Genomic DNA, 25290 nt, shown 5'->3' on the forward strand with positions numbered 1-25290 from the left:
GGTTATTTTCTAAACCTCCTGTGCCTGTCAATTCTGAGTACACACCATGCACAGTCCATATCACTGCGGGAAGCCAGGAACACATGCAAGATGGCGGGAGACTCGCAGTGGATGAATGGAACTTTCCTGTGTTTCTTACAGCCTTTGACTTCAACACAACTGCATCTCTTGCCCCCACTGTCTCACGAATTTTTCCTGTGTTGTGGGCATGCAGATCGCTTGAGGATAAAATGGGAATCACATTTTAAATCATTCACACACAGCAGCTACAACTTCACTTTCTTCTCCTTCCCAACTAATGCACTGAGCTCTTGTGTTAGCAAACAGAGGCGTGTTTATAGTCAATGGTTGAGCTTTATTTTCCCTCTTACTTCACCCACTTCATTCTAGGAAAATGAAAAATCCACAAAATGAAATCGATGATTAGGTCTTGGGGCTGGGTTCTGATCAAAGCAGACAGGTGGGCCCCACTGACTTGTCTCTCCAGGAGCCACTGTCTCCCTGTCCCAGGTCCTTGTTGGAACCGACTCAGTTGTCTGTTTGGGAAACTGGCATTTTTGCCTAAAAGAAGCAAAATATAACCAAGGGAGGAGGGCAGCGATCAGGGGAGGGGGATCAGTCTATGCCAAAAAGAATCTCTTACTCTCAACAGGAAAGAATCCAGCTTCTCCTTAGCCATCATTTCATAAATTAATAATTTTAAAAAAATATAATCCAAAGAATTTTCTATTACAAGAGAGTTCAAGTTTTAACAAAGCAAATAAATTAGTTGAGCCTTGTAAACAATTGTCCATTTTGGTCATACATCTTAAAATTAGGCATTTCTCTGTATAGTCCATTAGGCAGTACAAGGCACACTTCACACATCAGAACCCAGAGGGACAGAAACCACACAAGGTGCCTCCTTCACTCTGCCCTCTGGGGTAACCAGGTCTGGGCTCTGGAGTCAGGTGCCCACCCTCTGCTCAGCCCTTAGAGACCTGGAAGTCCACAGATGGGCTCTGCCTATGACACTGCTCTGGGCTCTCTTCTCACGTGATGTGATGTTACCCTTTCTCAGCGTGGAATCTGCGCAGATGTTTTTCACAAAGGTCTCTGGGAAAAGGCCAGCCTTTCCAACTCTTTGTTCCTTTGAACCACCATACTCTCGTTTTTAATGGGAAAAAAAAACACACACAATATCTTCTTCTTTGAGTTCGAGCTCTGCCTCACTCTGAGGAGGATAGGAAACCACCACCCTGTTCCTTCCACAGACTACAGGCCTGGCCTCATTCATGACAGGACCCAGAGAGGAGCAGTCCCACTGAGGTGCTGGACCAGCGGTCACTGAGGAGTCCAGAGACCTTGCCTTGCTATGGAAAGCATCTGGGGCTGAGGCTGCTGTCCCTAAGACCACTGGGCCTTCTCCATCTGTGGGATAGAAGCCTGTCTAGCCGTGGTTGCCCGTTAGCGGCAAATCAGGACCCAGTGCTCCCTGCAAGACACCTTTCCTGCACCAGCCCCAGGTCCAGAGCAGGTGAGGCTGGGGGAGGGGCTCACATCTGGTGGAGGTGCCAGAGACATGTAGCTTATACGAGGTTGAGGGTGTGACCGCCGTCCACGTCCAGAAGATGATTTTCCTCCTCACCTTCCAGACTTTACATTCTCTGCCCCTCCTCTTAAGATAGGAATAAGTTTGATAATAGTACATACAATTTAACTGAAAGGGGTCAAAGATCTAGGTCTAAAATGGGCATGGGGAGCACATGCCTTCAATCCCAACATTCCAGCGGTAGAGGCAGGTGGATCTCAGTGAACAATTTCCAGAACAGACAGGGCAATGTAGACCCTGTATCCCAAAAAATAAATAAAAGTTTTCAGGAATATACTGCCCAATTAAGATGAAACTGGGGGGGACGTTAAATGTTCATAACCTCAGCTTTCACCATGTGATTTAGAGATTAAATCACAGTACTTCATAAAATTGTACATCATAAACTTTAAAACATTTATAAATGCTAAATTTATTTTAAAAATAAAAAACTTTAAAAGTGTACTTCAAAGGATTCCATCAAGAACAGGAAAGTAAATTCCATACCACCTGATGGCCATTCAAGATATTTTCAGATCGGGGTGTTGTAAATAAGCTGTCTAAAAATATGACGTCTAAAAAAAGAGAAAGTATAGCAATTATATGCCTGGAAACTGACTGCTATTGGTGATGCACATGCCAATCTCAAGCTCAATGACAAGCGCGTAACAATTCAGCTATACAGGAGCAAAGGTGGCAGAGATGTTTATCTAGGAAAGACAGGGATGTCTCAGAGTGGGGGAGTGGGATTACCACCTGGAGAAAGCTCAGCCCAGCACTCATGGTGCTGTACTACTTAATGTCCACTAGGGGGCTGGAATGAACATCATGACACTACAATAACCCAAAGTGTCCAACAGGAGTCCTCATGAACTCCTAACCAGGACATAAAATCCTGCCTCTCTCAAAGAAAAACCTTCTCAGTTGCTTGATAAGTCATACACAGAATCCCTATGTAATTTGCTAATTGCACTCCAAGTGCCTACCCAGAAAACATGAAAATAAATGTTCAACCATGATCTCAGATGCCAATGTCCATGACAGCTTATTTACAGCACCCCAATCTGAAAATATTGTGAATGACCATCAGATGGTACAGAATCTGATTTGTCTACAGAACATGGGAGTGGCAACAAATGGTTCTACTGAATATATTAAATGAAAGAAGCTGGTCACTGAATTCTATGCATTCTATGATATATTTATATTGTACTTTTCTACATTATTTTTATATACACATTGTGTCTCAGGAATGACAGATGACGGTATGTGGATGGAAGTACGTGAGGGAGGAAGAAAAAGAGAGGAAGCGGCTACTTACACACAGAGAGAAGAAATGGGCCAAGAAAATGTTAAGATCTAGTTGGCTTTCTGCACAAAGGGGTCCTCTGGGTTGTTGAGGGAATCGACGTTCACTCCAGATGATGCGCCAGTGATCAGATCCATGCTACAAGCTCCAGGATGCTGAGGAGAGAGACATGGGAATCAACATCTGCATCCGAGGCTGCTCTTATTTCTGAGCTACCCAGGCAGGGAGCCTCACAGTCAGAAACACCTGCTGGACCATCGGTGGCGTCAAGACCCCTGTCACACTCACACATGGGGTGTTTACCTGTGGTCACTATACAGATGTCCTTTTCCTAGAATGGAGGGGACACTAAGGTACTTACGGTCCCCATCCACTGCACCACCACTTACTCTTTCACAGTGACGGGCTTTCCTTTCTCTTCTCTCCATTTTTTCACCAACGTATCTCCATACTGTGCAATGATGGGGAACGTCTAAGCACAAAGCACAGCATCTGTAGCTGAATGTGGAAACTCTGGTCCCAGAAGGACAAGTCATGCCCAGTCATGAAGCCATGAGCGGGGTGTTACAGTGGGTTTTATGATGGGTCCTATGGGCATGAAGACGAAAGACCAGCTTAGGGGAATTGTGTCTCAGAGGACCGACCCTTGGCAAAGGACTAAGGGCTTCTTTTCTACCTGTCCCCGGATTTGTCCCATAAGAATATGCCCTCTCCATCATCACCTCCTGGAGTTCTCCACTGGAGAAAGTGGGAGACAGCAGTGTTCAACTCTCTTCCACTCTCCATCCTCATAAGTCCTGCTGGACCAAAGACTAGAGTTCAAATTGACAACAATTTACCCTGCAGAAGTTATGTGTGTGTCCATAGCCACAGAAAATATATCAAACAAACATGACTTGTAAGTGTCTACTGATGTTCAGTGGCAGGTCCGAGCTTATACTCAACACATCTTCATTGACAACACCTCACAACCTTAATAAACAGGGCATGGTTCCAAGTCTCCATTACAAAGTCCCTTCTTCAATGGAAACCCCTCCTGCCCAGGGAAAAACTGTTCCTTGGTGCAGCTGTGGCTCATGGGGCTGCTCAAGTCCCGAGGCAGAGAGCACTGTGCTCGCTGGTGTGCTGGCTTCTGCTTCCATTTTAGAAGCAGCTGTTTAGATAATGGGGAGTTTTCTGCTTCTGCAGCCCCTGGGGAAATACACAGATGTTCCAAGAGAAAACACCGGAGGCAGGGGCTTGGCCTGAGAGTCAGAGAAGAAAGAGTCTTTCCTGTTCCCCAAGGACCGTGGTACCATTAGGGTGGATTCTGGGAAATTGCGTGCTCGGCTCTGCATACAAGATGTCATAAGTAGATCCATTGCCTACACTGGTGCTTATATAGAGGAAATAAGAAAAAATGATCCCAGGATCTTCCTTCCTGGGAATATATTGAAAACAACACCTGCTTCTATAAGACTAAAGAACAATAAAACGTGCCGTAATCATCCAGTTAAAGGCTTAAGAAGAGATATTCTGTAAAGCTTCCTGCTGCCTGCACAATATGTAGAACTCTCAGCTACCTCTCCAACACCATGTCTGCCTGTACGCTGCAATATACCACCATGATGCTAAGGGACTGAGCCTCTGAAACTGTAAAGCCAGCCCACGAAATATTTTCCTTTGTTAGAGTTGCTGTCGTCATGGTGTCTCTTCACAGCAAAAGAAGCCCTAAGACAAAATGTACTAATATGCACACACAACTTGCAGAATACGTTTTGGTTGTTGGTGTGTATGTGGTTTCAGGGCTGATCCCTCTGTGTTAGACAGTGAATAAAGGGGTTCAACCCTGGGAAGGGCTAACTCTCCTTCTCTCAGCAGGCATTAGTTGCCTGTAGCTCTTGATCTAGGGTGTGCCTTCCACCTTCCTGTCTATTGATAATGCCACTGGACCCATTTTGTTTACATAGCTATTTCTTGATTTGTGTTTCAGCTATATCTCATTTCTCGGGGCCTACTGTAACAGGGTTACGGGGTTCTGTTTGAAGCATATTGTCTTGTCTGCTTCATTTTTGTGTGTTTGCACTGCAGAGTTGGCATCTGGAGTTATGGTGCTTGAGACATTTCTTAGTGTTGATATCTGGTCTTTGATGGGTCGGTGTTCTATTCTTTGGTTGCTGTTGCCCTCTCTGCATCCTAGGCAAGTGTCGTGACTATGGGGTCTCTGGTCTAAATAAGTCTGGAGAGACAGAGATGAAAGGGTTAGTGGGACGCTGGGTCCCCACTGTTGTGATCCAGCTACCCTCACTCCCCCTGACTGACAGCAGAACTTCCTTGTGGTCTGTAATTGACAAGGATGTTTGTGTTCTTTCTGGCTGGTGGGTCGCCACAGAAGGAGTAGAGGTATAAAAGGATGCTGGGCAAAATAAAGGTTGCTGTTCTTCCACCTGAAAAGAAGCCTCTGTGTCTCAATCCCGGCACCCCCCCCGCCAGTCTTGGCTATCCAGGCTGCGCTGGGGTCCCTAATGAATGGAATTGGGGTCGTAGGCAGGGCTTCTGTAGGCAGTCTGCTATAGTACTCAGTACTCAGTCTAGACGGGGTAACAGAAGATGGGAGGAATAAGGAGAAGCTCCTACCTGAGTCCCAGTCTAGTGTGGCCACTGGGGTCCCTGACAGTTTGTCTGGGGACTGGCAGCTGACACCAAGCAATGAGATGGGTTAGAAGGAAAGGCCGAGAGGATCAGCAGGAGTTAAGCTGGGTCTGCTGAATTATGTTTTTAATTTCTTGCTGCTAATATCTAAAATAGAACTGCTTTACATATTAATCTTATATGTAGCTACTTCTGTGACATTCTCAGTAGTTCCTAGGTACCTAAAGGTCCTGTTTGTTTGTTTCTTCCGTAAATGCTCATAAAATCTGTAAACACATTTTCCTTTTTTAAATATTTGTTTCTTATGTCTTTTATGAGCTTTGGTTCACTTTGTCTAGAAATAACTTTGCCTTTTATTTTTCCATTACACTATTGACATTTCTGTTTGACAATCACAATCTTTTCTTATATAATAGGAGGGGGTGTATTCAGGATGGGAGCTCACCTTGTTGCCTAGGCGAGCCTTGAACTCCTGCCTCAGGAGATATCCCGACACAGTTTCCAGAGTAGATGCGCTCCTGATTAGAAGCATATAGATTTGTAGTGAATTGGATCTTTGGTTTGTGCTTTCTGTGAGTTACTTCAGCTGGTTTTGCCTTATGCTGATTTTGTAGACTACCTTGGGAATGATTTCTTGCTTTTTGTCTGGAGAAGTTCCTGTGGAACTGAGATAATTCTCTGTCCTAGAAACCTTACCTCAGGTTCCTTCCTTCCATTTTCTTTATCCCAGTTTTCATTAATGAACAATATTTTGCTTCCTAGTATTCTTAAGTAAAACTGTTTTTAGGACTTTTTCTCCATTTCACTTGAGGTTTCAATTTTTATTGATAATATAACACCTCTAACTTCTTAGGCTCTGATTTATATTTAGAGGTCATATCTAGATATTCCCTTTAAAGTTGTGACCTCTGTGTTCTCTCCATCTGCCTCATTAGACCTCTCTTAGCTCTTTTTCTTTAGAGAGGAACTGACATGGCTTGTTGATCTGGTTCCTTCTCATTGACTTGCCGTCCCACACATTTTCTTAAGAGGATGAATCTGTCTGGAGAGGTTTTCAAGGCAGGGTTTCTCTGTGTAGCCTCGGCTGTCCTGGAACTCACTCTGTATATCAGGCTGGCCGCAAACTCAGAAACCCACCTGCCTATGCATACCAAGGATGGGGATTAAAGACGTCCAACACCACACGTGTGCTGTCAGGCTGCCTTTTTTTTTTTTTGGTTTTTCGAGACAGGGTTTCTCTGTAGCTTTGGAGCCTGTCCTGGAACTCGCTCTTGTAGACCAGGCTGGCCTCGAACTCACAGAGATCCGCCTGCCTCTGCCTCCCGAGTGCTGGGATTAAAGGCGTGCGCCACCACCGCCCGGCTTGTCAGGCTGTCTTTTAAGAGAATAAACAAGATTGCTTCCTGCCTGTCCTTTTAACTATGCGCTACTCAATGCCAGCCAGTCTCCTACTTGTTTGTCTGAGCAAACAGGACAGTTCACTCTTCCCACCTGCATTGTCCCCTCCTGTGGTTAAGTCTCCAGTAGTGAGGTCCTCACCACTCACCAGCTTGCAGGCAGGCTGCTGAGAGCAGCAGAAGCAGGAACCAAGCCATGTCCAGAATCTCTGCAGGAAACAAGACCAGCAGAGCCATCAGGCAGGAGAGGAGGCCCTGTGAGGGACCCTGGGGGGTGCGCAGGAGTCAGAACAGAATCGTTGTAAAATGACCCATATTCTCAGGGACTTCTCATGTGGAGGACTGATTCAGGGAAGGACCTCCCCATCTCTACCTCTTTGTGGCCAGCAACTTTCCATATCACTCTGGCTTCTTCTTTCTCAAGTTGCGGTCAAAGCACCCTTGTGGTCACTGAGCCCAGCCCTCGTTGTTGACTGGTGGTAGATACAGCCTTGACTTTTACTTGGTAGGCTCTCCTCTCTTCCAGCTTGACCTCCTGTCTGTCCAGTCCTTTTATACACCACGCTGTCCCCTCTCCCTCCCTCCTCATCTCTGCTTCCCCTCCCCACTCTCTTATCTTCTCCTATCTTGCTGGACCTCTGTGTGTCTCAGCCTCTCTCTCATCCCAAGGAAGAGGCTGCCTGGGCCAGCATGCGTTGTTTCAGGGAGAGGAAAGCTGACCCATGTGTCTGACCAGCTGAATCCCATGCTCTGATAAGAGATGCTGATGGTGGAGGTGCTGGAGTGGATGCTCCCTCAGCCCCCAATTCTAGAACTGGGCCCCTTTTTCTGTTCTCTGGTCTCTTCCCATTCTTCATTCATTCCTCATATTTCCCAGGTTGCACCAAGGCCTGCTGGACCTTCATTGCCCTGGCCTGCTCCCCGCTACCCAGTTCACCAGGTCCCTAGACTTCCCAGGTGACAGTCCACTCCATAGCCATTGGTTCTAAAGCTTATCCTGTGTCTGCAAGAGCCTTCCTGCCCTCCCACCCTCAGAGGAAGCCCTGGCTCAGGCCATGCCATCATCAAATGGCAGGTCTTTTGGGCCTCCAGTCTCAGTAAGTTCTTCTAGGCTTCTGCTCAGCACAGAGGCTTCAGCATAGCCTCAAGGTATCACTCAGCCTTACCTCAAAGGGCAGGACAGGCGACACCTTCTGGAAAGCTCTGGAGATGACTGCACACAGTTATAATCATTCCAGAATGAGGGTTAAGCAGGTCCAGAAAACCAATGTCTTACTTACGACATATTGTCTGGAACATCTCTAAGAGGGGACACGCTTAGACTATGACTAGAGGTAAGACATGAGAGGTGGGGACAGAGGCTGTGGTGACCTCAGGGATGGTTCGGCAGGAGGGTCATCACACCCCTTCCCATGACAAGGTGCCATAAGCTCCTTGAAGGCCAGTAAGACTTGATTGTACAAGAGGAAGTATCATCATTCTCCCTGAGTGACAGACAGATGCAAAGGTGACTCCATATTTCCTTAGATCCCTGGCACTGACTGCCTTCTCCATGCTCCCCTGCAGGTGACTATGCAGCTGTCCTCTGTCATGTCTGCTTTCTCTGCCTTCCTCACAGTCCCCATGGTCCTCTGATCCCTTGATCTGAGCTCTCATGGTCATGGACCTCATTCTCATGGCCTCACTGCCAGCTGCACATGGACGCACTTCTGTGTCCATCCATCCTGTCCTTAGAGATGCAGAGCACAGAATCTTTCGGATGAGTTGGCCCCAGATGGTCGGTCAGTTAGGAGAGGGAACGGGGCCTATCGAACCCATCAGAAAGCCCCCTCCCATTGGATGGGGTCTCATGTTGCCCAGGCTGAGCCTTGAACTTGTTATAGCTAAGGATGACCTTAAACCACTACAGATCTCCCTCTCTTCCCTCCCATGTGCTGGGGTAACAGATGTGTCCCAACGTTCTCCTTTGTCCCCTACTGGAGATAGAACCCAGGATCCTGGGCATGCCGGACAGGTAAGCACTCCACCAGATGCACCTCGTCCTTACCCTCAGTGAGGTCTGAGAGGAAGCCCTCCTGATCCGGAGCATTCACTCCAGGCTGCATCTGCCCTTGTCCCACTGTCTGAGGACTGCAGATGAAAACTTCCCAGATTGCTAAGTCACCCAAGGAGGAGCTGGATCTGAAGAGGGCCATTTGTCAGCTGCTGGACCCATAAGGCTGTCGCAGGGAGGAACACTTTCTACAGAAGAGCAGCCTTGGGTTTTGGTGTGTGCACACATGGGAAATGTCTAAGCTAAGGTTTCAATCACTGTGAAGAGACACCATGATCACAGCAACTCTTATAGAGGAAAAAGACATTTAATTGGGTGATTTACATTTTCAGAGATTTAGTCCATTATCATCATGGTAGGACGTGGAGGCAGTAAGGCAGACAAGGTGCTGGAGAAGTAGCTGAGAGTCCTACATCTTGACTATCAATCTGGAGGCGTGACCTTTCCCTTATCTGAGTCCACGGAAGTAGGGCCCCCTACTCTAGAGGCTTGAACCTCTCCTTGACCTGAACCCAGTGAAGTGGATCCTTCTGGTTTAGAGGCTGACAGCTCTCTCACCCGCACTCCCCCCCACCCTGCCACACCAAGGACTCCTCCCCCTAATGGGAGGGGCCAATCAGAAGCAGGCAACACCTCACCCCATGGAGAGCAGTCAATCCCTTCTCTGTGACTTTGCAGGTTTGGAATTCCCTAAGCCTTCCCCTCTTAGCCTGGCCACTATCAAAACATCAAAACCCCCTCCCAGCACTGCTCAGGGTCCCACCACCTCCTCCTCCTTTTCCTTCTCCTCCTCCTTCTTCTTCCTCTTCTTTGTTCTCTTCTTTTCTTCTTCTTCCTTTTCTCCCTCCTCTTCTTCCTCCTCCTTCCTTCTTCTTCTCCTTCTTCTGCTACTGCTGCTTCAGACGGACTGAGAGGCCAGAGTTAACTCACAATAAAGTCTCTTTGTTTTTGCATTACATTCAGTCTCATGGTGGTATTTTGGGGATCCAAACTTTGGGCATAACACATGTGGACTGGCTGCCAGCATTTGGGGCATCCACTTCCCAGGGCAGCTCGATAAAAGTGATAGAGGGTCTTAGAGGGCAAGAAGTTAAGGGTCACACTAATGATCCTTTGTGGCATGACATTTTACTCTTTGGACTTTTTGAATGGCCCACCACCCAGATCCCAAATAAATCACAGGCAGAGGCTTATTCTTAGTTATAAATGCCCGGCCTTAGCTTGGCTTGTTACTTGCCAGGTTTCCTTAACTTAAATTATCCTGACTAACTTTTGCCTCTGGGATTTTATCTTTCTCTATTTCTGTATACCTTTCTTTACTTCTTTCTCTGTGACTTTCTCGGTGACTTTCTGTGTGTAGCTGTGTGGCTGACCCCGATGTCCTCCTCTCCTTGTTCTCTTGTTCTTTTTTTCTCCTCCCAGATTTCTCCTTCTATCTGTACTCTCTGCCTCAGCCCCGCCTATTCTTCATTATTGATGGTTCATCTATTAAGACCATCAGGTGTTTTAGACAGGCACAGTAACACAGCTTCAAAAGTTAAGCAAATACAGGGTAAACGAAAGTCACGCACCTGAAAATAATATTCCCCATCAATCCTTAGTTCAATGAATTTAGATAAATTCTGTGGATCTTTTTATTTGTGAGAAAGGCCTCGGAAGTTAGAAAGGGGAAATGAGAGTTTCTCAGTTTCTCTGAGTTCAAACTCCCTGACGTGTGGTGTGAGTTTCTGTTCTGGCCATGGGTATCTGTGACCTGTGAGCGTCTGACTGTGGGTATCAGAGGAAGCTGGGAGTCTTCCTACTAGAAGCAAAGGTGACTCTGAGATGATCACCCAGACCCGCTCATTTGGTCTTCACGATGGAGTATACAGTCTCTTCCTGGGGGTTCTCATGGACAGGCGGGCAGGCTGGTGTTCCTGGGGAGGTCGGGCTTGAGAGGGCAATGGAGGCATACACGATGTTGTTGTCCTGCGGGGGTGGGGGACAGGGCATTAGATAGCAGCAGTGCAGCTGAGGCTCCATAAAGCAGCAGCTGCTGCCTGAGTGTCCCCCAACACCTCTGACCTCCAACCTTCTGCCTCCATCAACACCCTTAACTCCTTCAGACCTGAGTCTGAATCGCTTACCTTGGGGTTCTCTTTAGGGCCCATATGTCGTCCTAGAGGAAAAGGAACACAGAGTTCTGAAGTCGAGGTGTGTGACAGGAAGGGAGACAGATGGCTGGGAGTTCCAAGCATGAGGTGAGGACCTTGGTTCCATGGGAGGGACAGGGTGAGGGCGGGACAGGGTGAGGGCGGGACAGGTGAAAACACTGAGGGAATGTTTGTGTAAGTGCGGGGTCTTGGGAAAAGAAGGCAGAGCCAAGTGTGGAACAGGAAGCTGGCAGAATTTACCTTCGGGCTCAACTTGCTCACATTTCTCAGTGTTTTCAATGAGTTCCCTGCATGAGAACAAGATGGGCAACAGATTAGAGGCGGGGCAAGAAAGAATTAAGACATTAGGTGCTGGGCTGGAGAGATGGCCCGGTCAGTAAAGTGCTTGTCACATAAACATGATGTCCTGACTTCAGACCCCAGCACCCACAAAGCTGAATGCTGGAGAAACAGAGACAGGCAGAGAAGTCCCTGGAGTTCACAGGCCAGCCTGGACTAACAGATGAGGTCTAGATTCAGTGAAAGACCCTCTCTCAGAAGATGAAGTAGAAGGCTGGAGAGATGGTTCAGTTGGCAAAGGGCCTGCTTCCCAAACATGAAGACCCAGATTTTACAAGGACCCATGTAAAAAATGCTGGGCACAGTCAGTCAGGCAGTGGTGGTGCACTCCTTTAAGCCCAGCACTCTGTGAGTTTGAGGCCAACCCGGTCTACAAAGTTTGTTCCAGGACAGCCAGGGATGTTTACAGAGAGAAACTCTGTCTCAAAAAAAAATAAATAAATAAACCAAACCAACAACAAAATGTTCTGGGTACAATGTGCCTGGAGGGTGGGGGTGCAGATCGGTGGATCCCTGAAGCTGTTGTCTGCACAGCCCAGCCAAACTGATGATCTTCAGTTAGTGAGAGACCTTACTATAAAGGTCTCAAAAATAAATATTAAGTAAAGGTAGGAGAAACTGAGGAGAGTCATAATATAGACCTTTGGTCTCCACATACATGCACAAGTGTACACACAAACACAGCATACATGCAGGAACACAAAATAGAATGGAGAGAAACTGAGAAAGAACACCGTTGATCTCTGCCTTTTATACACACAGGCACATGTGCACTGCACATATACACACACAATAACATGTAATAACACACGGGACTGGGCATGGTGGTGTATTCTCAGTGCTCAGGAGGTGGAGACAGGGGGACTCCTGATGTTCACTGGTCAACCAACCAGGTCTAATTGGTGAGTTCCAGACCAGTGTGGGAACGTCTCAAAAAAACAAAACAAAAACCCAAGTGGGGTCAGGAGAAATGACTTAGTGGGTAAGACCATGCCATTAAGACTGACAACCTGATGTCATCCCAGGGATCCACAAGGTGGAAGGAAAAAGGCAGTTCTCAGAAGTTGTTTTCTGTTTTCCACATGTGTGCTGTGACAAGCTCATACCCACACATACACATATACACATGCACACAAATAAATAAAATGCAATAAAAATTATTTAAAATGCATGACACCTGAGAACACACATATGTGCATGCGCATGAGTGTCTGCGCACATGCATGCATGCACACACCCAAGCACACATGCCCACACAGTAGAAGCTAGTTTTGAGTGGTCTCTGCCATCCTCAATGACTCACGATGGGCATGTTGGTGTTCGGCCTTCTCTGGAAGAGGTAAGGGGGCCTGGCTGAGGTCTCTCAACACTAGTTGAAGGTGAGTCATTGTAGGGAATCACCTTGGGCTGGGCAGGAACAGAGACTAGAAACAGGAAGAACCAATGCTATCTTCTCTCATCACCTTGATTAGAACTAGAAGGCAGAAAAATTTCAGATCTCCTAGGTAGGTGCTCAGGCTAAGTTCATGGAAGAAGGGACCTGAGATCAGACTGGAGGAAGGGCATCTGGCCAAAGAAGCCACAGGGAGAGGAAAGAGGAAGGAGCTGGGGATGCAGTGTTGCTCTCAGAGTGCTTGTGTTAATTGACAAGGTCCTGGGTTCCATCCCCAGCCCCTCATAAACCGGGTGTGGTGTGATGCCTGTCATTCCAACAGTTGGGAGGTGGAGCTGAAAAGATCAGAAGTTCAAGGTTGCCCTTGGCTTCACAGTGAGTTCAAGGCCAACCAGGCCAATCTGAGACCCTTTCTCAGAAATAATTTAGAAGGCTCAGAGCAGGCCATGTGCAGTAAGGAAAAGAAAAGACAGGAGAGAAGGGCAGAGACATTGGGAGGTGAAGAAAAAAGGGCAAAAGATGTGGGAGACCTAGAACAAAGGATTCCTGGGGAGCGGGGCTCACTGACCACAGAGAAAGGCAGAGGGAAGAAAGGGAAAGATGGGAGAGCTGGCGGAATCCAGGCAGATGTTCAAGGCTGAGAGGAGCCAGAGCCACAGAGAGGGAAGCCTAGGCAATGGAAGGAGAGAAGGAGAAAGACCCCATGAGGACTGGGGGTGGGGGCTGTTCTGGGAAGAAGACTTCCTGAGACTCTGCTGCACCCCCTGTCAGTGTGTGAAGCTGGTGGCCCTGAAGAGCAAGGCATCATGGAGGACATGGAGGAAGCAGACAAGATGAGTCAGGGGAGGGGAGATGTGCAGAGCCCTGTGTGCGGTTCTCCATTGCTCTTCTAATGCCATTTGAAGGGGCTGGAGAGATGGCTCAGTGGGCAAGAGCACTGGCTGCTCCTGCAGAGGACAGGATGGCGCTCACCTGCCTGGGGTTTCAGCTTTAGTCCTCTGGCCTGTGGGGAAGAAACAGTGTCAGTGTGACATCCGTGCTGATCGTCCATCTGCCCTCAGCCGTCCTCTATGTTCAGAACCTTCAGAGGACAGGGGAGCAAAGAGACCGACCCAGACAGCCAGAGAAGAGCCTGGACTACCTCTGCTGGGCTGCTGTCCCACACGGCAACCCCTCCTCCAAATCCCTGCCAGGTCCAGGCCCCACCCCTGTCTCCTTTGTTCCTTCACCTACCTTGAGTTCCCCCTGACCCAGTACCTGCTTGTCTACTCTGTGTTCTCCCAGCTTCCTTTTTGTGTCTTTAGGAACCGCCTCCTTCTGGATTGTATTTTACTCTACTGGTCTGTTTGTCTTGGTGCATACTGTGCTGTTTTAATTACTATAGGTTTTTAAAATTGCAATTTATTATTATATGATAGTTACCGGTTTGTATGGAGGTCAGAGGGCAACTTTCGGGAATCAGTTCTCTCCACCATATGGCTCCCCTCTTGGACACCTTTTACCCTCTGAGAACTATTATTGCTTTCTTTTGTTTGAATTTTAAAATTACATGCACCTCTTTTGGGGTAATGCCCATGAGAGCAGATGCCTGTGGATTCAGGAGAGAGCTTCCTGTAGGCCTGGAGCTGGAGGTGCAGATGGTTGTAAACTGCCTGATGTGGGTGCTGGGAGCAAAACTCAGGTTCTCTGCAAGAACATTCAGTGCTCTTAACTGCTGAGCCATCTCTCCAGCCACCTATTGCAACTTTTACCAAATTCTGGGATCAGGCAGTGGGAACACTCCATTATCGGTCATTTGGTTTTTGTTGCTGTTTGTTCTTGGTGCTTTTTCATCTCGTTTTATCTTTGAGAATGCTTCCAAACTGGTGATGAATCGTCTTTTCAAGACAGCCAATGTCGTTTAGATGGGAATTTTATTGAGTTCACTATTTTTGTAGTATAGACATCTATTTTTATAAGTCTTGTTATTTTTATTGTATGAATGTTTGCCTGTTTATATGTTTGTTTGCCACATGTTTACCTGGTCCCTGTCGCAGTCAGAAGAGGTCATCACAGCCCCTGGAACAGGAGTTCCAGGAGGCTGTGAGCCATTATGTGGGTGGTAGGAATCAAACCCCAGTCCTCTGCAAAAGCAGTCAGGGCTCTTAACCACTGACCCGTATCTCCAACCCCCGATATAGACATCGTGACTAATTTTTCATTTTATGAATAAGATGTTTCCTTCTCACCTGCTTTTGCTTTCCTTCAACGTCACCCACTGTGTTTTGGAGAGCAACTTATTCAGCTCAGTTTGGGCTTTTTCCCCTAGTGTTTTACATTACAGTTATAGTTCTAAAGATTTGTTTTTATTTTTATGTGTATATGTGTGTGTGAGGCATTGTGTGTGCCATCTGTGTTCCCAAGCCCGCGGAGACCAGAAGAGAGCACTGGATGTCTGAAGCTAGACCTACAGATTGTGAGGGACACCACAGGGTCCTGGGAACTGAACTTGGGTCTCTGCAAGAGCAGCACATGTTCTCAACACCTTAACTTTTGGAACAACTCTCTATCCTTTCTCTTGTGACTTATAAATACGTGTGTTTGTTTGGTTGGTTTTAGGACAGTTCTATCAGATCCACACGGGCACTTCAAATCCATCCCAGACTCAGCTGCTCAGTCGGCCCCTGAGCAGATTAGACTGAAGAATCTGAACCACAGGCTCACCTGTTTGCACCCTTGGTCATATTGGGCAGGTTATGGAACATTTAGGAGGCTATGGAACATTTAGGGGGCTATAGAACATGCAGCCTTCTGAAAGAGGTGTGTGTCACTGGGGGGGGGGGGGTGTTTGAGAATGTAGTGTTCCTTCTCAGTTCCTTTTTCTCTGTGTTTTCTGCCTGTGGTTGAGATGTGACCGCTCAGCGTCCTGCTTCAGCTGCCCCGCCATTATTAACCTTGCTTTGGAGCCGCAAATGAGAATGACCTCTTCCTCCCACAAGGTACTTTTGATGGTGACATTTTTATCCCAGCAGAGGAAAGTGACCGCCATTGCACCCCCTCAGACAGACTTCCTCCTTCAGTCCACATAAGGCGTGGTGGTTTCATCAAACTGTTTTTAACAAACAAAACTTGTTCCTGTTCTTTGGTCCCTGCATCAGTCTAAGCACTGAGTTTTTGTTTGTTTGAGATCTTCTGCACCCAAGGAGGACTTTGAATGCTGATCCTCCTGCCTGCACCTTCCACACACTGGACCTACAGACAGGCACTACCGCTTGGGCTCGTCTCAGAGTCTGAGAGCTTTTGCCTTGAATTTTACCTGGTCCCGGCCATTCGTCTCCATGGGCAACCACAGTGGCTGCCAGTTTATCACTGGCTCAGCCTGGCACCTCCAGTCTGTCCTCGACACCCTACGACTGTAAGGTCAGAGTCCAGCCGCTTTTCAGGCCGCAGCACCGCCCTTCACCTCTCACAGACTCACTCCTGAGACACTGTGACTCTCCAGCTGACATACTTCCATCCAGCCCCAGGGTTTCTCTCCTCGCGAGTGACTTATGTCAGAGGGCATTTGTGGCCACACATCCTGCTTCCTTTCCTCCCTCCTTCCTGGTTCAGGCTTGTGCAGTGAAACCACCCCATCCTCAAAGGATAAAGAAAGAGCCCCCTTTCCTATTTAGAGCCCCTGCCATGTTGGTGGGGCCTGGCATCTCTTAGAGCCCCTGCCATGTTGGTGGGGCCTGGCATCTCTTAGAGCCCCTGCCATGTTGTTGGGGCCTGGCATCTCTTAGAGCCCCTGCCATGTTGTTGGGGCCTGGCATCTCTTAGAGCCCCTGCCATGTTGGTGGGGCCTGGCATCTCTTAGAGCCCCTGCCATGTTGGTGGGGCCTGGCATCTCTTAGAGCCCCTGCCATGTTGTTGGGGCCTGGCATCTCTTAGCCCCCCTGCCATGTTGGTGGGGCCTGACATCTCTTAGAGCCCCTGCCATGTTGGTGGGGCCTGACATCTCTTAGAGCCCCTGCCATGTTGGTGGGGCCTGGCATCTCTTAGAGCCCCTGCCATGTTGGTGGGGCCTGGCATCTCTTAGAGCCCCTGCCATGTTGGTGGGGCCTGGCATCTCTTAGAGCCCCTGCCATGTTGTTGGGGCCTGGCATCTCTTAGAGCCCCTGCCATGTTGTTGGGGCCTGGCATCTCTTAGAGCCCCTGCCATGTTGGTGGGGCCTGGCATCTCTTAGAGCCCCTGCCATGTTGGTGGGGCCTGGCATCTCTTAGAGCCCCTGCCATGTTGGTGGGGCCTGGCATCTCTTAGCCTCCCTGCCATACTGCTGTCTGCCTTTCTGACGGTCCGTGGCATTGATAACTCTTAGTAAACACCTTCCTTCCCAGTGACCTGTCTCAGTGACTCTCTTGAACCCCATCTGAGACTTTCCACACAAGCTGGTGTCATCAGAGCAGGGCTCTGAGGTGGCCTCTTGGTTTTGCGTCTGGTACCAGAGGTTTGGGGACCTGACTTACAAGGTTCCCCCTGTCATATCCTGTGTCCTCCGCCAGCACCACACTACTCAAGAGTTCCTGACATGGGTTCCCTTTCCTGGGAGGTCAGAGAGTGTCCTGTGTGACTCCCAGCATGTTTCTGGCTATTTTGTGGAAGGGAGAGGGATGAGAAAAATTCTCGTGGAGTCAAGATCCTCCTATTCCCACCCTGGTGCACAGAGACCATTGCTGTCATTGTTTTTATTTTTAATTGTATTATATTTATTCACCATGTGTGTGTGTGTATGTGTCTGAGAACAACATACAGAAGTCAGTTCTTTCCTTCAGCCCTGTGTGTTCTAGCATTTCCAGTGTCTTGACCTCCTGAGCCATCTCACTGCCTCTGGCTGTCATTATTTATTCTTTGACATTCTATGTCATTTTTCTTCCTCTGGGAGCTCCTCTACCCTCCTGTCTCTACTCTGACCATGTCTGTCAACACCACAGCTCTTTCTAAAATGAACATTCAGTCCTTGGGACGCCTCCCCCATCACCCACAGTTACTGGGAAACTGAATGTTCATCTACTTAGGATCCTCCAGTTTCAAGCCAGACTTTGGGAAGTGGAGCAATCAATACAGCTGAGCTGTGGCGACTTCCAGTCCCTTCTGCTTTCCCCTCCTGTGGCTTCCTCCTGGTCAGGCCCTCTCTCCTCTGATGAAGAAATGGCTGAGTCAACAGAGAAGAACTGAGATGTGACTGGACTGTGAGGATCACACACTGAACCCTCAGAGGCCTCACTTGGAGAACCAGCTTAAAGCAGAATCCCAGTGGGGTTAGCAGTGCAGGCCTGCAGTAAAGCAAACTGAAACAACAGCAACAAAAGACCCCAGCTACTCTAAGCAGAAGCTCAGAGCCTGACTCTGGACTCAAGAACAGGTCATCAGGGATCTGCCCTGGGGAGGCAGGAAGCCACCCTTAGCTCCTCAAAAGCTGTCACCTTGCTGTTTTTAAAGACAGGGTCTCTCACTGGGACCCGAGGCTCAGCAATTAGGCTAGTGTGACTAGACATCAGCCTCGGGGATGATCTTGTCCCCCTGCTCAGCACTGGGACTACAAGGATTGTGGTGACGGATCCTCAAGCTTGCGCGGCAAGTACTTTACTGACTGAGCCATCACCTGAGCCCCAGGATCTGAGCTGTCAACAATCCCCTTCGATGACTCTGGTGCAGATTGTCCTGTGGAAACACTCGGGAAGTGTGATGAGGATGCAGTCTGGACCACTTACCTTTCCTCCTCTTCCACCTGAGGAACACCATCAATCCCAAAACCCCAGCCAGGAGCACAGCAGCAACCACTGCCAACCCAACTGTGGTTCCCAGATCCAGGGTCTGACTTTCTTCGCTCATCTGACTTTCTGTGGACGTGAGGGTGTTTTTGGTGTGTGCACAAGTTGCAGTGGTGGGGCTTGGAGAGGTGGTCCTGGGGGCTGGGAAGAGATGAAGGAAGTCAGCATGAACTTCCCAAGTAGGAGTGAAGATTCTAGAGATGCCTCTGCAGCACTCTTTGCCGTCAGACACTGAAGCAATGGATTCCAAGAAACTGGAGACACCCAAGGAGTCTCAAGCTGGGAGAAGGAAAAGGCAAAGCTTGGAGCCAGCCAGTAAAGGACTGATCTCCCAGAAAGAGTTCACACAGTTCTGACAGCTCCTCAGATCACCTTGCAGGAGAGACTGGAGACAGAGGATGATGGCTCACTGTGGGCGGGGCCACACAGGAACTGATACTGCTTAGGTATGCTTATGTCTTCTCTTCTATTTAGGCTTAAACCTCAGGTCACGATGTGTCAAATCCCAAATAGGGAGTCAGGGGTTGTCCTTGTTTCTCCTCCAATCTGGTCAAGCTGAGCGCTGGAAGCTGTGACATCATAGAGTAATTGCCCAGTCATCCTTTCAGGAGAGACTTATCAGAACCAAGGGGTCCTCTAAGGCTAAACCAAAGGCAAGGCTTTTGCGTTCTTGCTTTGTGAATAAGTGGCTGTCCTTTGCTGTAGATTTTTCACTGTAGCTGGCTTCCCTTCTGTTACATATTTGGGAGTTAATTCCCTAGTTCAGAACAGTTTCCCACTGATAGGCCTGTTCCTCTCTCCTAGGTAAGCGCAGAGATCTGCCTTCCTGCAATTGTCTTTATCAGCAGGCATTTGGTCAGGGCTTAGGGTCCAGGCATAGAGCATCACCTGCCCAAGCCTCTGCTCTGGTTTTACCCCACATAAAAGATTCTTACCTCCTATGCTCACCTTCACCTCGGTTCACTGATGACTTTAGTTCAGGACTCTCAAGGGCAGCAGGAGAAATAATTAACTGCAACCCAGAGAAAGACCCACAACACCAGGATCACAATGACTGACGACAGCATAGCCCAGAAGCATAATTTAGAGACCTGGCTGTTTTCTTTGCTTAGAGCAGCGAGTCTAACTCCAGACCTAGATCATAGAACTGCATTGCCTGGTATCCCGTCTCCTTTGGGGCTGCAAAATGGGGTCAGTTCTTAGAAGCTCACACAGGAAGACAGGAACAGATGCTGAGGCTGTGAACTGGGTGTGCAATGACAACTCTACTTCCTGGTAGGAATGTCCTCAGACGCTCATGTCATCCCTTACAAAGAGCGATCTCTGAGTCACACAGATCTAAACAGTCATTTTCTAGTAACAGTCCTTGTTAGAACAGAAGTAGCCTGCCAGGGTGGACAAGGCTGCTCCTTAGACGTGAGTTATTGAACATATTTTCAGTGCCTGGCACGGTTCGCCTCCCTATGCGTTATCGGTGAGTGAGGTTCAGAGCCCCCAATCCCACACAGACTATTGTGATTGCTCTTGGTTGCCCACCCCTGCTAGACGGTAAGAAACTATTGCTGAAGATGCTGCTTGCTTTTGATGTAGACACGATGAAAATATATTGCAAAATGTATGAAATATTTAATCAAATACTACTAAAATCTTATTGCCATTTGTTTAATGTGTGTGTGTAGTATGTGTCTGCTGAGTGTACGTCCATGCACCTATACACAAAAGCACAGGAACACACACACACACGGAGGATAGAGATGTGCACATGAACATGCATGTGAGAGCAGAAGAGGCTTCTGTGTCCTCCTGCAACCTTCTCCATCTCTTCCTCAGGGGCAGCTTCTCTCTGTGAGATGGGGGCTCAAGCATCAGGTAGACTGAAAGCCGACAAACTCTGCAATCCTCCTGCCTCCACCTCCTTGGTGTCACAGCATATGCAGGGACACCCAGCTTCCTCCGGGGGTGATGGTATTTGAACTTTGGTCGTCACAATCACAAAGCCACTTCTCTTAACATTTATTTATAGATGGAGTCCATGTAGCCCAGACTGACCTTGAATTTGCTGTGTAGCTAATGACCTTAGACGCCTGACCTCTTTGCTTCCACCTTCCACTGGGATCACAGGTTTGCACCACCCCACTTAAAAAATCAGTTCTTATCTCACTGGTGGAGCAACCTCTAATCCCAGCATTTGAGAGGCAGAGGCAGGCAGATCTCTGGGAGTTCAAGGCCCATCTATTTCATATAGCAAGTTCTGGGCCAGCTAGGGCTACATAGTGAGACCCTGATTCAGGTATAAGTGTATGTAATGTACGATACATCATTTGATCTCAGTAATGTGCGGTCCATTGGTATACAGCGCATCCATTGTGCAGAGCAGCCACCACCACTATTCATTCCCAGACTTTTTTATATAACGAATTTCCTTTGCCGTCCTAATTTTGGCAGGGAGTGTAAGCAAATATGTATGTATACATATATGTTTGTGTATCTATGCACATATATCTATACATATTATTACCTTCTTTCCCAGAATGTCCCTAACCAACAAAACAAAAAACAAAGTTGTTGGAGGTGTCGGGTTGAGTAATGACTGAGAAGGAAAGAGTCTCATCAGCCACTGTCATGGATAAGGTTAGAGTCACTAAGAAAGTGAAGTCCCGAGAGAAGAAAAGGCAGGTCAGCAACTGAGGAGATGGCTCAGTCCAGAAAGCACTTGCCCTGTGCTCTGGTTAGTTATTGTGTCAATTTGACAAAGCTGTAGTTATCTGGGAAGGGGACCTCAGCTGAGAAAATGCCTCCATCAGATTGCCTATAGGCAAGTCTGTAGGACATTTTCTTGATTTCATTGATGTGGGAGGGTCCAACTCCCTGTGGGTGGTTCCATATCTGGGATGGTGGTCCTGGATGCTATAATCAAAGCAGGCTGAGCAAGCCAGTAAGCAGCCCTCCTCCATGGCTTCTGTTTCAGTTCCTGCTTCCAGGTTCCTACCTTAGGTGTTCCTTCCCGAGATATCACACACTTTCTTTGTACGACAGGCCATGTGAGCCCCTGTAACCTCAACACCATGGGAGATGGGGACAAGAGGATCAATTCAGCTTCATAGCCCATCAGCCTAGCCTAGAACAGTGAGCTCCAGGTTCAGTGAGAGACCCTGCCTCAAGGGAATAAAGTCGGTCTTACTAGAGGAGGATTCCCAGTGCCGCACTCTGGCCTTCCCAAGCACAAAAATGTGGTATATGTACACATACACATTCACACAAACATATAGACACATGCACATACATACATATATGCTTACACCATATATACATGCATGGCCCATGAAATCAAGATAGAAGGAGGCAAACAATAGAGTGAACTCCAGCAGAGGTCATGTGTCTATTGGTTGAGAGATGCTTGGAAGTAAAGGGTCCTTGTGGGGTCTGTTGGTCACCAGCATGACCTTGGGCAGGGGTTGAATTCTGCTGGTCTCCAATTCCGTCTTTGTATAATGACCATGATAGTGGTGACAGGTGGCAGGGGCAATGCCCACACGGTGACTAGGCTGGGACTGAGTGTACTCTGTGTGGAAGCTGAAGTCACAGCTGCCACAGAGGAGGTGAAGCCAGCAGAAGCCCTGATCATGGTGAGAAAGTGAGGGAGGAGAGGAAACTGAGGGATCAGAAAAAGAAACTGGGGCACGGACCTAGAGGAGGTGGGGTATACATGGGTGCCAGAAGGCACCTTCTGTGGAGGGCAAAATGAGGGGACAGCTTTGTGAGAGATGCTAAGGCTTGCAGGTGATTATGGGGAAAAGAAAGGTAGAGCTCTGGAGAGTGGATAGAACACACCAGAGGAATCTGGGAAGGATCAGACTTGTAAGATCTCCAATGACATATATGGTATAAAAAAGCCAGGAACACGGGGCTGACCTGGGATGTGCTTCCTATGGGTGATGGTGAGTAGGGTCCCAGGAATTGACTGCCACTGCTCTATGCCATGTTTCGTGTTCAGATGAACTCGGCAGAAGTACACCGTCTGGTCCTGCTCCTTCAAGTCCAGGATTCTGAGGACTCCGGATGTCTGAGGCTGTGTCCAGTTCAGGATGAGCCGGTCCTTGAAATGCTCATGGATGAAACCCGAGGAGGAGTTGTAGATAAATTCCCCATAAAAGTGCTGCCATCTCCAGAGAATCCTCATCTGTGGATCCTTTGCCAACTCCCATGAGAAGGAGAAGGAGAAGGGGATCTCGATGGAGCCGCCCTGGACACCAGAGAGGCGTGCTGGCTGTTTGATACCAAAGTAATTTCTGCTGTTGGATCCTGCTGAGTTCCCTGGGAAGGATGGGGAAGAATCTGAAACCACTGCAGGGGATGGAAAGGACACCCCAGAGCTTCCCGAGTCTTCATCACAGGCAGGAGGAGGACTCAGGGAAGGACTTTTTCCCATGTCCCACTGTTCAGTAGGGGACAGGGTAGATAGGAAGAGTTGAGCTGGACCCACTCTGAAGATGAGCTCTTTCTTCTGGCTCAGTGAGCAAGCTGGTTCCTCTAGCGGTCACTTGTACACATGACAGCCCACTCTTCCCAGCTCCACTCATCCCTCCTGTGATTAGGTCCCCAGTAGTGAGGTTCCCACCACTCACCAGCTTGCAGGGCTGCTGGCAGCAGCAGAAGCAGGATCCAAGTCATAGCCTGCATCTCTCCAGTAAGAGAGTCCAGCAGAGCCATCAGGAAGGAGAGGACGCCCAGTGGAGGAACCCTGGGTAAAGTGACCCACATTTCCTGTGTCTTCTCATGTGGAGGACTAAGTGGGGACAGAACTTCCCCATCTCCACCTTCTCGTGGCCAGCAACTTCCTTTATCATTCTGGCTTCTTCTTTCCTGTGTTGCAGAAGATCCACCCTTGTGCCCTTTAGCACAGTCCCCACTTTTTTTTTCTGGAAGATACAGCCTTAACCTCTGCATGCCGGGCTCTCCTCTCTTCCACCCTGACCTCCTGTCTTATCCAGTCTTTTCATTCCCTATACAGCCTGTAATCACTGTTTCCTCAGCTCCTGTCCTCCACTCCTGCCCTCCACTCAGTCTGTTTCTCACTATGTCTCTTATGTCTCCCTCATGCTGGTTCTCTGTCTCTGTCTCTTTCTCTCTGTCTCTTTCTCTCTCTCTCTCTGTCTCTCTCTCTCTGTCATAATCACTGTTAAGGGATTGATCATTTTCTGCTCACCAGACATAGAGAGGAAGGAGGTGATGAGGAAACACATTCAATCCCAGCCCTAGCTTGGTGCCCCCACCATCGTCTGCTCTTTGCACTCTTGCTGCCTGTCAGGGACTCCTCACAGCAGCCCTGGAAAACTAAGGCCCAGTGGACACTCTCGCCCTTGCTGCTCGCTATGGCTGTGTCTGTAACTTCCCTCTGCTTCTGGGTAAGTTATAGACTTGTCTCCCTCACCCTAACACTGACTCCAGAGCTACTCCAGTTTCTGAAGGAGACTTTTTACCTCCCACGACACTCAACACACACTCAGAAGAGGAAACCAAGGGTCAGAGAAGCCCTGGCACATGTCACATGACTGCCACACGGCAGGCAACTGGACTTCAGTCCCATCAAGTTCTTGTAGTCTCACTCTCCACACTGACTTCCAGCTGCTCAGTGCTGACTCTGAACTCCCCTCAAGGGCCACGGATCTGCTGCTGGGCTCCAGGGAGGCTGTTCCCACAGAGCACTTTAGTAATTCCGTCTAGCTCTGTCTGTTCTAGCTTCTTCTTTGAATGCAGTTGGCAAAAAGGGCTCAGAGCAGCAATGTGTCAGTCATGACATCGCCTGGGACATCTCTGAGAGTGGACACAGCTGCTCCGTGAATAGTTAAGTCGTGAGATGTGGGGGCAGTGCCTGTGGTGTCCAAAGGGCTGGTTCTGTGGAGGTCATCCCACCCTTCCCCATGACACGGTGCCATCAGTTCCCTGAAGGGCAGGAAGATGTGATTGTATCAGAGGAAGTGGCATCATTCTCTCTTAATGAGATGGGCAGAGGTGTCTTCCCATTTCCTTAGATTTCCTGGCATTGATTGCCTTCTCCATGCTCCCTGCAGGTGGCTATGCAGCCGCCTCTGTCATGTCTGCTTTCTCTGCCTTCCTCACCCCTTGCTAAGTCTCTAAAGGAAGGACTGGGCCTAATGAGCTTGCCCTGTGCCAGCAGCTGGTCTCTAGCATTTTACACAACAGACTCTGGTTGATCCCTCAGGATCCCAGCTGTCCCTGTGATCAGCCTCACTGCTGCCACCTCCTGGCCACACAATCCCAAATCATGAACTCTGTTCTAATTTCAAATCCTGGACTCAGTTGAATTCCCTTAGTGACCCTGCTGTGGGACGATTTCTGTCCAGCAGGCTGTAATCATTTTTCGTATTGAGAACCCAGTTAGCCCCAATAGCAGTGACTGGACCCTGCAGCCATGACACTTTTATGGGGGAGGGGCACTTTTCGTGGAAGAGCAGCCTGGGGCTGTCCAGTACCACACATGGGGCTTTTGCATACATGTGACCACGGGACTGTCAGGTTACAGTGTTAGAACCTGGCTGTTGCTCCAGATACAACATGAGTGTGCCCTGGCCCTCAGAAGAAATAAGTAAATATAATTTTAAAAATTAAAGTGTGCATGGTGGCACACGCC

General features: G+C 48.5%; 2 protein-coding genes across 4 annotated transcripts in view; both read right to left on the minus strand.

Annotated features, from left to right (window-relative positions):
• Positions 1–7099: 7099 nt before the first annotated feature.
• Positions 7100–23914, minus strand: LOC142851104 (paired immunoglobulin-like type 2 receptor alpha). Of its 3 annotated transcripts, XR_012910737.1 has the most exons (9): positions 23264–23914; positions 22551–22952; positions 18579–18779; positions 13818–13848; positions 11354–11400; positions 11087–11118; positions 10799–10928; positions 9727–9867; positions 7100–7116 (listed from the first exon to the last, which is right to left on the minus strand). XR_012910737.1 is itself a non-coding variant. In XM_075975026.1 (8 exons), the coding sequence occupies exons 1-7, from the start codon at positions 23583–23585 to the stop codon at positions 10803–10805; spliced, it is 1161 nt and encodes a 386-aa protein (XP_075831141.1). In that variant the 5' UTR covers positions 23586–23914; the 3' UTR covers positions 9279–9867; positions 10799–10802. The 3 variants fall into 3 exon arrangements, 2 of the variants coding, with proteins under 2 accessions (XP_075831141.1, XP_075831131.1); XM_075975026.1 differs by lacking the exon at positions 7100–7116 and having other exon boundaries at positions 9279–9867; XM_075975016.1 differs by lacking the exons at positions 7100–7116; positions 9727–9867 and having other exon boundaries at positions 9875–10928; positions 23264–23909.
• Positions 11353–25290, minus strand: part of LOC142851136 (paired immunoglobulin-like type 2 receptor alpha) — a 54898-nt gene continuing 40960 nt past the window's right edge. The window contains exon 6 of the transcript XR_012910742.1: positions 11353–11400. The gene's annotated coding sequence lies outside the window, so the exon portion shown is untranslated. The remainder of the gene's footprint in view (positions 11401–25290) is intronic.

The sequence above is a fragment of the Microtus pennsylvanicus genome, chromosome 1 (assembly GCF_037038515.1).
Source record: "Microtus pennsylvanicus isolate mMicPen1 chromosome 1, mMicPen1.hap1, whole genome shotgun sequence".
Classification (NCBI taxonomy): domain Eukaryota; kingdom Metazoa; phylum Chordata; class Mammalia; order Rodentia; family Cricetidae; genus Microtus; species Microtus pennsylvanicus.

Bases quoted from the DNA above. Each gene is read 5' to 3' on its own strand.
- LOC142851104 (XM_075975026.1), bottom strand. From the start codon at position 23,585: ATGCAGAGGTTAAGGCTGTATCTTCCAGAAAAAAAAAGTGGGGACTGT. The intron at 18,780-22,550 runs GTCAGCCCCGTG...ATCTCTTCCCAG, and splicing joins CCATAGGAAGCACATCCCAG to CCCCCAGGACCACCTCTCCA. The intron at 11,401-13,817 runs GTGAGCGCCATC...GTTCTCATGCAG, and splicing joins AAAGCTGAAACCCCAGGCAG to GGAACTCATTGAAAACACTG.